Raw genomic sequence first — 17491 nt, 5'->3', positions numbered from 1 at the left:
TGGAGTGGGTGGAAGTCTGCTTTTCTCTCCGTCTGTTTCAATCCCTAGATAACTCTCATGGTATCACTAACTCTCCAGAGAGATGACAAATCTGGAATTTAAAGAAATGTATGCATGCATGTGTGTATTTTTTTGTGTGTAATATAACCTCTCTATATGAGTAGACCATTTGGCCTGATGCTCAGAGAACTAGCCATCTGTTCAGTGATGGAGGAAGTAAGCTGTTTTAGGCCCACCGGGAGGTAGTAAGTCTCCTTCCAGGTCTCCCTGAGGGCTTTTCAAGGGTGTTTCTGACACTAGACTCTTCCCCATACCTGCAGACTTTAAATCCTGGCACTCACATAAGATGCCCTCCATGAGTCAGTACTCATAAATGAAGTCCACTTTCCCTCTTGGTCATTTTTTGGAGGGAACACCAACACTGTATTTAGTAAAAGGACTACAAGGGCCAGCTCAGAGCAGAGGACAAATTGAGACCTTTGGTATCCTGACTTCTGGAAGAGGGCTTGACCTCTTGGGGAGTAAAAATAGGAAGGTAATGGGAATCAGGGGTCCAGAAAAGTCAGTTAGGTGATGGGCTCTCAGGGAAGTGTGACATTTTGGAAGGGGTTGGAACTTCAGCTTCTTATCCCTAAGACTCCAGTTATAGCCAAGGGGAAAGTACTCAACCTCCTTTGGCCTTATTTTCATTTGAGACAAGATGATTCTGGGTGAATTTGTTTTGGAGGAACAGAGAAAAGAGGGGGACAAATCCAAGGAAAGGGATGTCTTTCAGATCTTGTTGAGGTTCTACTTTGTATGATTTAGTATAATGATTATCCTGTTGGTAAGCCTTCACCTAGGGAACTGTCATTATTTAGATACTTATGCAGGATCTCTGAGGCTGAAGAAAGAAGTATATCAGTATAGTTCACCCAGGTTGGTTTTGGGACCTGAGCAATGCCTATTTAGGTGACTTGTCTCTCTTTTAGCATATGTAGAATCATATATATAGGTACAGACATATACATTTATCCATTTTATATATACTTGATCTTTATTCCCTCTTATATCTACCAGTCCAGGTCCTATATCACCTATAAGACCCAGGACTGGGCTCTTGCACAGTTTTGTAACTATTCTGGCTCATGGTAATCATTCCTTTTATATCCCTGTGTCATTTTCCTTTTATACCACACAGAGTAGCAATTTTGTCAATAACATTTGCTGATCATTTGTATGTAGCTGTTTAGTTCTCGGCACAGAATAATAGATTGCTTTGTTTTATTCTCTTTTTGTTTTATATATGTGTTATCTACAGCCCCAGCTAGCATGTAAGTTTCTTGATAAATACTGTTCTTTTTGTTTTGTGTCATTTTCTTTTCCTGTAGAGCTTTCATTGTTGAGGTTCCTCAGTGCTGAACTAACCAGAGGGTACTTCCTTGAACATAATGAGGCCAAGTATACAGAAAGAAGAGAAAGAGTATACACTTGTATGCGAATACCAAGAGAATTGGAAAAGGTACTATTTTTTTCCTATTACCAGACATTATTTTGAAAGTTATGTTAACATGTTAATTATATGAAAATAAATTGTCAATAGCTTGAGTTGAGTTTTTAAAATATTGGAAATAGGGGCACCTGGGTGGCTCATGGGTTAAAGCCTCTGCCTTCGGCTCTGGTCATGATTTCAGGGTCCTGGGATCGAGCCCTGCATCGGGCTCTCTGCTCAGCAGGGAGCCTGCTTCTGCCTCCCTCTCTCTCTGCCTGCCTCTCTGCCTACTTGTGATCTCTCTGTCTGTGTCAAATAAATAAATAAAATCTTAAAAAAAAAATGGTGTATTAAGGGACCACTGATGGGATGAGTAACCAATGAGGTAGGTTGCTGTCAATTAGGATTTTTTTTTTTTTCAAAGAAAAAAATGGAAAATTATTAGAGTGCATTTCTTATACGAGAGGAAGTATTTAGTCATAAAACTTTGGTTTTATTTGTGTGTATTTAAGAGGTATAACATCAGAAAAGTTGAATTAACAGTGCTCATGCATAATTGTAATAATTTTCTAATCCTGTTTCCTATTACAGAGGCTTTTGCTTTGGGCCTATTTAGGGAAATTTAATTTATTCTCTTAGAACAACACTTCAGAAGCTTTATTGCTTAAAATGTACAGAAAGGTGTCGCATTTTTCAGTTTAGAGTGATTTCTTCTTACTATCTCAGAGTAAGTGAAATGTAGAGAAAAGCAGAGTTCGATTTCAGTTTAATTACAGGTATAAATATCTCCTAACAGGGTGAGTTCCCCCTGGTGTCTCCCAGACCTTTATGTGATGAGTAGAGTTTCACCAAGCTTTTATTACAAGAGTTGGGGAGCTATCTAGATGTTCATGTCAGTAAATTTGCTGTCTGATTGATAATATCTAATATATTAATACCTTTCCCTGATGTAGGATATAGCATACTTCTAATGTATAACACTGTATTCTTTTGTTGTTGTTGTTTTTTGGTAAATGCTATGATATTTTAATGTAACCTTTTCAGGAGGAGAAACTTGATGATTAAAGAGCACTTTGCTTCTACAAAGGTTGCACATGCTATAAAACACATAATTAGTGTTTATACTTTCAGGTCAAGAGAGTGGTCAACTGAGTATCTTTTACTGAACCTGTTTACTAATGTAAAAAAAATTCCAGAATTTTTGTGTAATTTTCTTAGTGGAAAAACACATACTTGGCATTCAAAACAGGTAAATTGCTTATATATTCAAAATAGTATTTCCAGTACTAGTAGTGCCAGAGGAAATACCATTATTTAGAGGAAATACTATTATTTGGAGAAAATAATAGTATTTCCTCTGCCACTTTTTTCATATTTGAACTTCTCATTCTGATGTGAAGGGATAAAATTTTGGAGTGTTTTGTTGACCTTGGGGAGCATTTCTTTTTTTCCGTCACAAATCCCTTTCTGCCTGCACCCACACCCCCCTTGGGTTCTCTTCCTGGATCTGTTACTCACTGTGTGTGATCTGTGTGGGGGCTATATTGTTTTCTTTGTACAGTGGAGGATTCTGAACTACACTTTCTCTACAGTCTAAACGGAGACACAGGATAGTGCAGTGGTCAAGGACATGAACTCTAAAGCCATTCTGCCCAGATTTGCACCTCCACTCCACCATTTATTAGCTGCAAGGCCTTGAGCCATTCACTTCTTTCCATTTGCCTCAGTTTTTTCATCTGTATGTTAATTATGGGGTAAACCCTTTATAAATGTTTTAAAATATTTTATAGTCATCACCTCAGCAACTTGGGGAATGCCCTGCCCTAGGAGAACAAGAGGAATTTGGAAAGGTTTCTTGTCTCCAGGTTGCATTCCAGAAGATGTCTCCTCATAGAAGGGGTAGCTGTCATCTGAAGCCTCCCTGTACAGCAAGGGGTGACTGGGAGAGGTCTGGTTCCCATGGCTCCCCTATGTCCCACTTTGATCTAATGTTAGACTTTTAATTTTCCTGCTTCACTTGCTGCTAAATTTGACTTTTCTAACCCAGCAATGGATGTGCTTTTCTGACTCTCTGCCTTCTTGGGTTGTTGACCACAGGCATTTTGGGGGAGAACTCTTGTCTTCCCTCTGTCTTTGTAACCATGCTGTCTTAGAGTAAACTGTGTGTCTTTCATGAAGGATTCGCTGATGGTCAAAAGAGATAGCACACCCTATCACCCTGACATTTTCTGTCAGGCCCTCTAGAGCCTGATCTCAGCAGGCACATGACTTGGAACATATGATTAGGTCAGACAACAGCAGTTTAGAAACTTTGTGAACTCAGGACAGGATCACCAGTTTCTTAGAAAATTCCTGTAAGTGCTCACTGGCCCCTAGCCTAATTTGACTTGTCCATTTACATCCAAGCTATTTAAATATTTATTTACATCACAGGCACTTTAAATGAGTTAGCATTCCATTTCCCTCCAAGCCTCATGCGATACCTGTTCTCGTCGAGGCCCCGTTTTCTCCATCTGCCCTGACATGGCAGTCATGTTGGTGTTTGTGCTGCATTTTGACCCGATGGGAACAATTTATCCTGCACCCCATGGGAACAATACCCTTATTAAGAGCTAATTTTGTCATCTGTGTGAATCCCAGACTGCAGGAAATAGTAAGGAAATGCTTGCCAAAGTAGTCTTTAAAATTCCCTAATACACTGAAACACCAATTTGGAGAGCTACAGGTCACTTACTCACTTATTTTTTATTTTTCTCAGTCGGTTTTGAGTACCATCTGTACTCCACGCACTTCGGCAGTGTGCAAGTGCAGAGCTTACCTCCAGAATTGCGAAGGTAATGCATTGCAAGGTAACGAGTAAAGGAGGTTGATTTTGCACCCGCATTTTTAGGGCTTGGGAGTGTGCTAGGAAGATCCAGAGATGGGAAACTGTTAGGGACAGGAAAGTACAGGTATACTGGGAGGAGAGGCCGAGTCCAGGTAACTGTGAGTGGTCAGACTAAGCAGTGCAAACTAGCTTTGGGAGGATTTCTTAGGAATGCTTTTACCTGCATCTGTGACAGACTACCTAACAGTGGCTTAAACAGGTTTGAAAAGTTTTTTGACAAGTCTAGAGAAAGGAGATCACTTTTTTTCCAGCTGATTAATGAAGCCAGTCTGGACTCAGTGTCCTTATGTTTCCATTTCGCCATCGTTGGTAAATTGGCTTTCAGTCCTCTTGCTTGTTGCCTTTTAATAGAAAGATGACAGCTGCGACCTCAGGCGATGCCTCTGCATTATCACCCAAAAGAAGAGGAGACAGTGCCACCACTTGAGTGTCCCTTTTATAAAGAATTAGAAGCTTTCCCAGATGTGCTCCTGCACACTTCCTTTTGTGTGTGTCTTATTGGCGAGAGTGAGTTCCACAGGCATCCCCAGCTGCCTAGGAGACTAAGGACAATGGATGTGATACTTCTCCAATAAAGGAAGTGACAGATTGAGAATGGTGATTGGGTTAGTCACCCCTCACAGCTCTGCTTCTGAAAAATTCAAATAGCGATGATCAACATAGATTAGCAATAAGAGAAGCAAAAAAGTCTCAAGATCTTTCCATGTGCCTAATCTTTCTTTGGATTAAAATAAATTGATTTATTTATTTTACCTCTTAAGGAAAAAGTGTGCTAGATACATGTCAGGGGTAGGTTGTGATTACTAGGAAGACTTTTATAAAAATTCCTTCCTTTCCATTACTTCCATATGTTTATGTAACTGCTTGTCATAAAAGGTAGAACTAAAACAAAAATATATTTTTGACTTCTCCTTACCTTGTAATTTTCTGCTTTTTGGCTTTTTTTTTAAATTTTGTTATTACCAGAGTTATTTAATACATTTTTTTTCAAAAATGGAACTCAACCTCTTAGTCTTCAGTGGAACTGCTTTGTTGTCTTAAGAATCTAATAAATTTTGGGACGCCTGGGTGGTTCAGTTGGTTGGGCGTCTGCCTTCAGCTCAGATCATGATCCCAGGGTCCTGGGATCGAGTCCCACATCGGGCTCCCTGCTTGGCAGGGACCTGCTTCTCCTCCTGCGTGCTGCTCCTCCTGTTTGTGCACTCTTCTCTCTCTCTCTCTCTAACTCTCTGACAAATAAAATGAATAAAATCTTAAAAAAAAAATCTAGTAAATTTTCCTAAGCTTTAAATTTGTTGGGTGTAAGTATTGCTGTGGGTATAGGATATTGTTATTTTTCCACATAGACTATTGCTGTTATTGAAATGGACAAAGTTTACCATGATACAGGAAATTGGGGGTCAAGATTCAGTAATGTTAACTTTTCTTCTCAGCTCTGCAGGTGATAGGCTAATGGCCCGATCAAGGCATTGAACTTCCCTGGGCTTTGACTTTCTTTGTCAGAGACTATGTGGTTGGACTGGGACATCTTGAGAAGAGTTGATAGTCCACGACTCTGAATGAGTTTGCATGTGAGGAGCAGAGGAAACAGGAGCAAATGGAAAGCTTCACAGAAAGGGAAATTGTACTTACCTAGGGGAGGAACTTAGAGTTGCTTTCTTGAGGGTTCAGGGTGGGGGTAGAGGAGGTAGTATTTGGAAAAAATAATTCACAAGTCATTTTCAAAACAATGAACTTACTCAAAATATCACAGAAAGCCTTTTCATTGTTTCTCAGTGTGAGTGTGTGTTAACAAAATATAGTCACAGCCATCATTTCACCTTTATTTCAGGAAAAACAGTCCTTGGATTTCATGGTGAAACTATATTGAGAACTTACCCAGACGCACGTGTATGGCAGCCATTTCTTGGGCACCCTGCTCAGTTGCTAATTTCAAGGAAGTGAGTTTGGGGAATCATTCCCCTCAGTTCTTCTTACGATGGCAACTCTTGTCTATGACAATCCCTGACTCAGAAGTCCTACCACAAGCCTGCTCAGAAGCCAGAAAATCATGGGGATCTGCATTTCTCAGAATCTAGCATCTGGGCAGCCTAGGCTGATATTCCTGCGGTTCTGAGGCTTGTTGCCCCCCTGCTTGGAGTCAGAGGCCTGACTCTGCTGCAGTCTTAGCCTTTCTTAACTCTCTTGGAGGACAGGGCCCATTTAACAATGGCACCAGCAGCCCCCTCCAGAAGCGGGGCTTGGAGGTGATGGGGGAGCAGCCCGGCATCCAGGGCCTCATGGCCTGGGACCCCGCTACCTGTTGGACATATAGGACCCATGCGACAGTTCTAGGACAACCAGCCGAAGACTTCAGGCTCTACCCCATTCACTGATGTAGTTAAAACATAGCTTGTGAAGTTGGCACCATGGGCCTGTGTTTATTTTTTTGAATCAGTAACTTAACTTCTCTTGTGTTAGCTTTGGAAAGAGTTTTAAATCTCTTTTCTTCCCTCTTTCTGTTGTGCTGTAGCAGACCATTGTGATCTCTCACTCAAACCATTATCCTTCTTCTCTGTCCTCGCTGCTTATTCAGCCTGCTGTAGTGTGCTCATCACTCCCTAAAAAATGAGGTTTGAGCTGAGAAGGGGTGTGGTGGTGTGATCATGGCCGGCCACAGCTGCCACACCTCTGTTCCTCAGCATGACTCTGAGATGTGCCTTAGGTCCTCAGGGCACACGCAGCCCACTGCAGCGCTGTTTGCTTTTTGCAAATGTCAAGTAATGGTCCCTGCCTCAAGGTTTGATGGGAGTAGTCAAGAAATTAATTTTGGGCAAGTGCTTACGGTATAACGGTATTTGACATGACTGTAAAAGAAGCAAGAAAATCCAAGGACCTTTCCGTGTATGTAGTCTTTCTACAAATTAAAATCTTTAATTTATTTCTTTATTTGCCTCTTAAGAAATCTATTCCTTATGTTAAAATACATGTCAGGTGTAGATTGTGATTATTATGAAGGCTTTCATCCACATTACTTTGTTTTCTGCGGTTACATACTTCTACGCAATGTTGCTTGTTATAAAGGTACCTGGGTCCCGGTAATCATTGTTGGCCTCTTTCTGGAGTGCAGACTTCCTGAGGGTATGAATTTTTGTATTCAGGTGAATAAAACTTATTATAGGGATGACCTTGAAGCAGTAATTGCTTTCAAAGTCAGTCATTTGTAAACTTTAAATTTATAAAGTATTCTCCTAAGAATGATAATCCTTTCTTCTAATAATGGGTCTCTGCATGTGGGTTTGTTAAGAACTCCTGGAACGCGGGATAAAGGTATATGTTCCTTAGTAATTACTGAAGATGGTTTCTGTCCCTCTTCTATGTAATGATCACTTTCTGGCCACACAGCCTCCCGCTTACGCTGCACATGGGCATGCTCTTCTCTTTGTTTGAATTTCTGTTCCTTCTTACTGCCTGCCAAAATCTAGTGCCCCTCTTATCTTCTCTGTGGGAGATCCTTGCTAATAACTCTGTTCCTCCTCCCCTGGGTGCACGGTCCCTAGTTCTACCCCTATTCCTGCCCACCCTGCCCAGACTTCATTTCTTCTCCAGTGTCTCTGGAGCACATTCACCAGCACTTACTGCACAGTCTATGTCCAGCTCACTAGATTATAAATTCTTGGGGGAAGATGTCCTTCCTAATGACCTTTAATCCCCAGTATAGAATTGAGCCAGATGTGGTCTCTGGCTTTCAGGAGACCTGAGCTTTGTAAATTATGAGACCAGATTAAAAAAGGGAAACACTGCTTCCTGCTTTGCTCCAGGTCAGCCAGCCCCCACCAGTGGGTGCTGTGTGGTGGTCATGGCGGAGGAGATGGTATTCAGAATTGCCAGGAGATGGTTTGTGTAATTCATAGAGGCATATTCCACAATTGTGCTATTTTAATTTTAGCCATAAAATTTTGTTTATTTTGAGATCTCAAAAGGAAGACAGGTATTTTGTTTAAAAGGGACAGATTTTTTTTTAATTTTTTTTTTAATTTTATCAGCATAACAGTATTCATTATTTTTGCACCACACCCAGTGCTCCATGCAATCCGTGCCCTCTACAATACCCACCACCTGGTGTCCCCAACCTCCCACCCCCCACCCCTTCAAAATTCTCAGATCGTTTTTCAGAGTCCATAGTCTCTCATGGTTCACCTCCCCTTCCAATTTCCCTCAACTCCCTTCTCCTCTCCATCTCCCCTTGTCCTCCATGCTATTTGTTATGGTCCACAAATAAGTGAAACCATATGATAATTGACTCTCTCTGTTTGACTTATTTCACTCAGCATAATCTCTTCCAGTCCCGTCCATGTTGCTACAAAACTTGGGTATTCATCCTTTCTTTTTTCTTTTTCTTTCTTTTTTTTTTTACAGCTTTATAAACATATATTTTTATCCCCAGGGGTACAGGTCTGCGAATCGCCAGGTTTACACACTTCACAGCACTCACCATAGCACATACCCTCCCTAATATCCATAACCCCACCCCCCTCTCCCAACCCCCTCCCCCCATCAACCCTCAGTTTGTTTTGTGAGATTAAGAGTCACTTATGGTTTGTCTCCCTCCCAATCTAAAAGGGACAGATTTTTAAAAAGTTAAGAAACCCTGCTCCATTCTCCAGGGAGAGAGGTTGGTGTTTTTATTTATTTCTTTTGAAGTGAGTCACTTTCAAATGATGAAGAATCATAGTAGTACATCCAAAATGAATGTGGGAAGAGTTGGTTGTGGAAATGTTCACTAGCCTGTGATGTTTTGTGGACCAATGTAATAGAATCAGTGCCATTTTGTAGTTTTCTTAACATTGAAGTTCAGATGTTTAAACCTATGTTAAATCTTTTTTTTTTTCTTTTCTTCCTTTTTTTTTTTTTTAAATATGTATAAGGGGCACCTGGGTGGCTCAGTGGGTTAAGCCTCTGTCTTCAGTTCAGGTCATAATCTCAGGATCCTGGGAACGAGCCCCACATTGGGCTCTCTGCTCAGCGGGGAGCCTGCTTCCCCCTCCCTCTCTGTCTGCCTCTCTGCCTACTTGTGATCTCTCACTCTGTCAAATAAATAAATAAAATCTTAAAAAATATATATGTATAAGGCCAAATCGAATAGCAGAGTTGAGGCTGGAAGGATGAGTAACAGGTGTCATAATAGAAACAGTGCTTCCATTTTCAGAGTTGTGTCTTTTGCAGGCTGAAGTCTGGCCCTGCCTCTGCTGCTCACAAACCAGGCAGGCTCTTGAATCTCACTGCAGAGCAGGGGTGAGAGGGTGCTTCTCACCTCTCAGAGTGGAGGGGAGGATGGACTGAGACCGTGGGCACAGTGCCCAGGTGCACTGCGCAGTACCTGTACAACTTGCGAAGTCCTTCCGGACGAGAGCTCCTGCAAGACAGAAAGGCCAGCTGACATTTCTGTCCTTTCGGTGTTTCTAATTACAGATTTTTTTATTCTAAAGGGTCACAAGAGCTGTCTTATTAATTAAGCAGATTATTTTGAAATAATTATTTGCCCATGTAAATTTTAAGAAATCCCTACTCTGAGAATGAATTTTAAGAGAAGTATTCTCAAATTGAATATCTGTAATTTGTGTCTCGGTGTTTTTCGTTCATTTTTGTACAAAGAGCTTCCTAGTGTGCTCTTACTCTGAAATTCTCTGCAAAGCTCCCTGTAGCCTTTTGAATTGTCTTCACTGCCTGTGTGGCTGCCCATGAAGGGAACTGAGTTCCAACCAGTTTGCCTCTCCAGGGACCTGTTTTTTCAGACAGTGAGTTACTACCCTACATTGGGTTGAGAATTTAGTGAGACCAGCATTGTTTTATAAAGGGGAAGTAGAAAATAATCAACCTGTACTCCACAGACTAAAAGTTAATCTTACTTTGGTGAAATCTTTCTTTTGGGTTTTTGCCTGTATATAAATGCTTTGAGTTTTTTTGAAAGCATAGCGTGTTTTTCTCATGGTGGATCCTGGTTAGAGCTTGAGTCTTCCTAATTGGGAAGTTTGCTTCTTTACAAGACTTTGACTTTTTTTTTTTTCTTTTCTAAGACTCTGGTTTTCTTAAAATATTGGTCATACATTTTACTCAGCTATCATAGTCGGCCACATGAGAGCTGCACAATATTTAGGAGAAAAAGAGGAACAACTCAAAGAATGAGTGTTAGCCTTAGGAAGGTTTCCCACAGAAGGGTATACAGCATTGTGTCTTCTTCCTCCCTGCAAAAATGCACAGACTGGAAGAGCAAAAGCCATAAATTCCAGTGTTTGATTTTTCTTGAAATATTTTCATCATGCTTTGTCATGCAAAGTAACTGAAGGTGTGAAAGTACATACTATGCTCATAATATACACCCAAAGCTTTTAGTTCTTAGTAACTTATTTTCAAAGTTAGCAATAAATCTAAATATGTGAAATTTATTTACCTTTTATAAGTTTGATTCATTAAATGTCTGTTTGCATTTTTTATGACACTAGGCAAATTAGGAAGCGTTAGCACAAAGATAATTGTGTTAACCCCCATGCCTGGTAAAAGTAGGGGTAAGATCTCTTTGCTCTGGGGAAACTGCTTTAGAGAGAGAGTGCAGGGCCTGGGGTCAGGCAGACTCTGGCTTGAATGCCAGTTCCTTTACTCTGACCCCCAGCCTTGGGCAGGCAGGCGTTCAGCTTCAGAGCTGTGGTTTCCTCACATGCCAACTAGGCATGGTAATAACTACCTCAAAGAGCTGTCAGGAGGGTTAAGTAGCAGGCTTTTCCTCCGTGTTGGGAAGATGGAGCACAGAAGCCACTGCTGTCGGGCCCCTCCAAACTTGGGCGGTTTGGGGGTGGCATGGGGTGCACATGAATTAACTGAGAGATGCCCATGCGGTGTCCTGTAGGGTGCCCAGCTCATCCTGCACCTGGTATGGTATCTTTGCCTCCTTCAAGAATGAATGTTTTTACGGTTCCATCTTGTTCACTTTATTAGGAGATTTTCCCACTCTCATCTGTAATGGATTTGCAGGATCCTGTGCCTTAGGAGAAAGGACACCATCTGAGCAGCAGTCAAGTCCATGATCCCATGTTTCCAAACCCTGAAAGATATTTCTGTTGCTTTTCTTGTGCGTTGTGTGTTCTCACTACACGAGTGCTTTCTCTCTACCCAGCTGCAGTGTCCACAGACCACAGCCACTTGCTTTCCCTCCGGTTTTATGTGGCAGTCTATTATTACACTGATGGCTCCAGGCCATCCATGGTCAGCATCCCATGTGAGATTATTGTTTGCCCACTTAGTTTGCTGGGCTACTTTAAAGTGTGAAGAGAAGGGCCCGGTAGACTTCTGTTACTGTTGTGCACCATGAACAATGCGAATACGAATTCTAAGCCAAAGAAAGGTAGCTGTACTGTTCTTCTTTAAGAGAGAGATTTAGTCTTCATAATTTCTTTCCTCCTCTGTGCTCTTGCTCTGCTGCTTCCTCTGGAAGCCTCTTCCCTCTTCTGCCCAGTCTGCCCTCTCCATGTGGCAGTCGCCCTCATCTTCTCAGATGTCTTTATGGGTCTCCTCTGGAGCTTTTTCTAGATTTCCCCATTTTGGTTTGGCCATTCTTTCTCTAGGGCTCCCCTCTTCCTTGAAAACTTAGTTCTGTCATAGCAGCAGTCTCTGTGTGGGTGGCTCTGTGCTAAAATGTGAATGAGCTTAGTGAGTGCGGAAACCCCATCCTGGTGTCCTGCCTGGCTTTTTGCCTTCTGGGCTGAGCATGTTACTTGGCCCATATTAGCAGCTTTGTAGATGTTGGGTGAATGAGTAATGTGCTCATCCCTAGTGGAAGGTCAGGAGAAAGACAAAACCACTTACTCTCCTTCCCAGCACGCGATCTCTTGTTGCATACACTCTGAGATACCTTCTGGGATGTGCAGGGTTCTAGTAGTTTCTGCCTTTGTAGTGCAGCCAGCAGTCCACCAGGAAACAGGGAAAGGCTTCTTGGTGACAGGGGAGTAACAAATATGGGCCACCAGCTTTCTGTGGACCATGCTGTCTTTTACAGCACTCCTTTGTATGTAGAACAAGGAATCAGATACAGGACCTTAGCTATGCTGGTGACAGACAGGATGCCTGACTGGCCAGCAGCCTTGGAGGGAAGACTGGAAAGTGGTTTGTAGCATATGACTTGGTACTTTTGTTGGTGTGTGTAGTGAACCCAAATTGTTTTTTAAAAAAAGCTGTTAGGTTCTCTATATTCTGATTGAGAAATCTGGCCCATACATGTACATACTCTTTTGAAACATTCTTGCATAAAGTTAATAAAATGTGTCCTTTCTTTTAAAGATTTGCTAGGGCTGCTGTCACAAAGTGCTGCAGACCAGGCAGCTTAAACCACAGAAACTTTTCTCACAGTTCTGGAGGCTGGGAATCGAGATCATGATGCCAACAGGGTTGATTTCTTTCGAGGCCTCTTTCCTTGGGCTTATTATAGATGGTGTCTTCTCTCTGTGTCTTTGTATCATCTTTCCTTTGTCCCTGTCTGTGTCCAGATTTCCTCATCTAATAAGGACACTAGTCACATTCGGTTAGGACTCACTCTAATGACTTCATTTTAATTTAATTACCTCTTTCAAGAACCTTTATCCAAACATGGTCACATTCTGAGGTACTGGTGGTTAGGACTTCAACATAGGAATTTTGGGTGGACACACTTCTGCCCATAACATTGTGGATTTTAACTACTTAATCAATTTGTGTAGGACACTGCATTGCCTGAGGTTACATGGAGTGTTTTGTGGGAGGGCACGTAGAACATACCATGTTTGTGTATCAGACATAGAGAAAGTCATTGATCCTGCAGTAGCAGAGTGTGGTAGCCTGGGTGTGGCAACTTCCCCAGCCATCAAAAGACTCCACCCTCCTGTGAAATACAGTCCTGCATTTAATGGGACAAAGGTATAATGTTATAGGAAAATAGGAAGGACCGGACAAGTGCACAAAAAAGGGGAAGAGGTACAGACGCTAGCAACTATTTCTCCAATTAATAATGCCTTCTGAGTACAGCAAATTTGAATGTACATGAAATTATGTTAAAGTTAGTAATCATTTTATACATTTGTGGCATAAAGACACTATTTTAAGCATCTTTCTCAGTCTTTCCTGTCCATGAAGCACTCTGATACATAGAGACAGCAAAGTCCTTGAGAGTCAAGTTAGAGTTAAAGGTTCTAGCTGAAAGATTTTCTACAGTATCTTTAGAGTTTGAGGAAGTCCATATGAGGTGTTTCAGAGCTGTGGTTGAGGGCAGATTATCTCTTGAGTAATTGACTTTTCTGGGTGGTAAACCAAAGGCTCTGGGAGAAGAACTACAGACTTGCACTTTGAAGAGGACTTTTCATTAAATGTGGCACATGTACCCACGTCCAGTTACTAACTTGTTATTCACATCGCTAAGTTACAAGGAACGTATCCCCAACATTGTTTAGAAATTCCTCTTTTGAAACCTTCATCAACAGTTATTTAGAGAATATTTATTTTACGTTTTGTTTTTTTGTTTTCTTCTCTCCTTTTAAAATCCAGCTCATGGTTTTTGGAATCTTTCTGTGCCTGGATGCATTTCTGTATGTGTTCACCCTGCTTCCTTTAAGAGTTTTCCTGGCACTATTCAGGCTCTTCACTCTGCCTTGCTATGGCTTAAGGTAAGTTTAAGATTGTGAGCTATTTCAAATGCTTAAATTATTTTTGCTACTCGTAAAAGTAGTATTTTACTACTTGTAGTTGTTAAAGTAAATAGTCACTTGGATAGATTTTGCAGAATAGGGATAATTTATACAGTTTCATTCATACTTTCGCCTTAATGCATGAACTAATGCTGTTTATCTTTTTAATGAATATTATATAATGTGCTTATATAATATTTGTACTTTTTCCATGCATACTTTTTTTCCAAATGGTTTTGAACTAGAACTTTGCTTTGGCCAGTACAGTAATATTAATAATGCAGGCGGCCACGTAGAAGAATGGGAAGGCATGGGGACTAAGAGCCAAGGACCCGGTAGCTACTATGCTACTATGCTGCTCGCCCAGTATATTTGTATTCGTGAAGTCCCTTGACCTCCGAGGCATCGTCTTGGGTTCTGGGCTGGGAGTTATCAGAATCTCCTAAGGAGCTCTTACTTCAGGGGCTCCTCTTCCTCTCATTTAAGAATCACTGTCTTAGTGGCCTGGGGAGCCTTAGTTAATGATTCCCGATGAGAATCCCTCCGATTTGTGAACGCAGAACACTCTCGAAGACCATTGGCCTGGTGGGAAGGCTCAGACAGCCCAGCCTCACATTGATTAGCTGGTAAGGTGTGGGCAGCTGCTTAACTTCTCTATTCTCTAAGTCTGTTTCCACATCACAGTAAAAAGGGGATGTTGAGAGCTGAGCCTAGTCTACCACAAAGATGAGAAGTGTAAAAAGAATACCCAGCATGGTGCCTGTTCACAGTAGACCAGAACAAATATTAGTTTCCTTCCTTTTCTATCAAAACTAGGAACAGGAAGATGAAAATGTTAAGCTTACATGAATCTTAATGCTTTATTGGTCTTGAGGTTAGAAGTTTGGGTTTTACAGTTTTCTTTTTTTGTACAGACATGTCAACATGTCTCCACTCTGTGGAGTCATTCTCTAGTATATTATTTTACAGTTCTTAGGGTAGTTGCCCAAATGACATTTCTCACATGGATCACTTTTCTAGACACATTTCATTCTGAAAAAGTTTTAAAATGCTGAAATGGACAATAATAAGTAACTTCATTTAACTATAAAGTAGGTGATTATTTTTTGGTAAATAAAAATATAATTAATTATCAATGACTTAACCATGGAAACTGAGGTAAAACATTGATGGTCAATATACAAAATTATGTGTTGAGTTTTTTAAATGACTAAAGTCTTGGAAAATTCTCTTTTAAGTGGTAAATGGGCATATACTTAATACTTACTAAGCAGTGAATAACACAAACAGTCCCTTTAGAAGTAAACCTTAAACAGTTTCAATAGGGAAGATACCCTTGCAATATAAATTGGAAGAATTTATGGTCGTGATGATCATATTATGAAAAGAGAAAAATTCTTTGCCAGATTACGTGGAGTAAAACAATGGTCATCAACCATGATCACATCACTGTTCTTTGTGATACTTGACATGCTGTAGCCCTGCCTACCAGAATGAGAGAATTATGTGGCATATTTTATTAATTACATGTTAGTCAAGTGGAAGACTCTTTTAGGGATATAATCATTAGCTTTAGGATAGTCAAGTATATATACCTTTGGGAGAATTTTTAATGCTTTATTCTTAGTAGCAAACCTTTTTTTTTTTTTTTTTTAAGACATCTGTAGCATGATACTTTTAACATTAGCAAAGCCAAATCTCATATGTTTTTTTTTTCTTTTATCACTGGCGGCTCAATACAATTATGGTTATTTTAGTTTTGAGAAAACCAGAGAAAGTATCTAATAAGACATCACTAAATGTAAATCTTCATGTGGACTGCATAGCCTAGATGGACACATAGAAATTTGGATAGAGCCATGTGAAGCTACCTGACGTAAAGTAACTAATGCCACATAGAGGTGTTCACGTCTGCACTGTGAGCTAAATTGACTTTCTACTTATTCTTGATCAACAGTGTGCTCCAGCCTATCTCTAAGTGAATGGCTTTCAAAGACATAGGGTGTTACATATGGCTGTTGGCATGATGAGATATAACATTATAGGGAAATATATCCTAAGAACTCTCTTCTAAAGTGGATCCTTCCCTGGGTATGTTAGTACACAGTGGCTGCTCATGGAATGAGGGACAGCGGTGATTTGTCAGTGTTTCCGAAGTTCCTTTTTAGCCTCTGTTTGAAGACCCATCTGATTATTGTACAAGACATCTAGAACTGTGTCATTTCGAGTGTTCCTTGTCACTGGGGAGAAGCAGGGCACCCAAATCGCATGAGAGAAGTCTTTGACTGTTTGTTCTGAAAACTTAAAAGGGATGCTGCAGAGAACTGCCACATCTTCAGTCCTCGCCTCCCATTTGCTTTGTTGTGAGTGGCCGATGGATCCTGGAGCCGACCTTTTCTAGATATTTGAAGATACTTTTTTTTTTAGATATAAAGTAGAGGTGGTTGCTTTTGTATATTACTTTAAAATACTTTCGGTCTAAATTGAGTAGCGTTTCAAAACAAAATTAAAATGTGTTCTATTGTCAAGGTTTTAGAGCTAAAATGACACCAGAGGGCAGTGTGTCACGCCACATGTAAGACTGTTCCCTTGTCCTATGAAAACCATTCGTGCCATTTCTGCAGTTTGGACCAACTGAAAAATTACATTTTAGGCGGTCACTAATAAATATATGATGTGTATATATAATGTGGAATGCAGTTAAAATTACATAATAGAACTTTAGCAACTTTCTATATTCTGTGCAAGTGTAGGCCAGAATACACAGAATGAGAAAATACTGCCTTACTGTCTTAGTATTAAGTATGCTTTATCAAAACTGAGTAATCTGTGCTTAGAGTAGTGTGCATTGCAATTTATATTTTCTTAGAGAGCAATTTAGAAAACGGTGTCTTTTTGAGCATTATTTTTAAAACTACTAAATTTGAAATGTTTAAAACTTGAACTATAACAAGAAACATTATAGTAATAAAGCTATTACTAATATTATGTCTAAGACCTTTTCAATATTTTAGGAATATAAAAATACATTTATTTTAACAAAATTACTTAGAAATAGCCAAAATCTGCCTTCTTTTACCTTTTCTTTCAACATTCTCTACTTCCATTAAAGGTTGATTTGTCTCACCTGTAGCTGTGCTATGTTCCATCTTTTTCAGCAAGCAAAAAGTGCTCTTTCCTTCAGTCTGACTTTTATTTTTTCAAAGGGATAGAAAGAAATTAAAAGAAAAATGAAGTCAATTGTGGGTCTTTTTTTTCTTCCAACTGTTCCCTTATCCTTACATTCCTATGTGTCTTTTTAATAAGAAAGTCATTATGTTCCTACTCTCTTAGTTCTTTTTAATTATCCCCCCCCAAAAGGGGGGAAAGGATATTTAGCGGAGTAATCAGGATACTGACATGAAAACCATGATTTTTCAGTGTCTGGTACTGTCCGTTTCAGTATGA

General features: G+C 40.3%; 1 protein-coding gene across 1 annotated transcript in view; it reads left to right on the top strand.

The window, feature by feature from the left end:
* Positions 1–17491, top strand: part of TAPT1 (transmembrane anterior posterior transformation 1) — a 57731-nt gene that overhangs the window by 11660 nt on the left and 28580 nt on the right. Inside the window, exons 2-3 of the mRNA XM_047718951.1 lie at positions 1371–1501; positions 13905–14023. Of these exons, the coding sequence (XP_047574907.1) occupies positions 1371–1501; positions 13905–14023 (250 nt within the window). The remainder of the gene's footprint in view (positions 1–1370; positions 1502–13904; positions 14024–17491) is intronic.

Source organism: Lutra lutra, chromosome 2 (assembly GCF_902655055.1).
Source record: "Lutra lutra chromosome 2, mLutLut1.2, whole genome shotgun sequence".
Taxonomy (NCBI): Eukaryota; Metazoa; Chordata; class Mammalia; order Carnivora; family Mustelidae; genus Lutra; species Lutra lutra.
The sequence above is the reverse complement of the archived record's forward strand: the minus strand, read 5'-3'. Positions and strand labels throughout refer to the sequence as shown.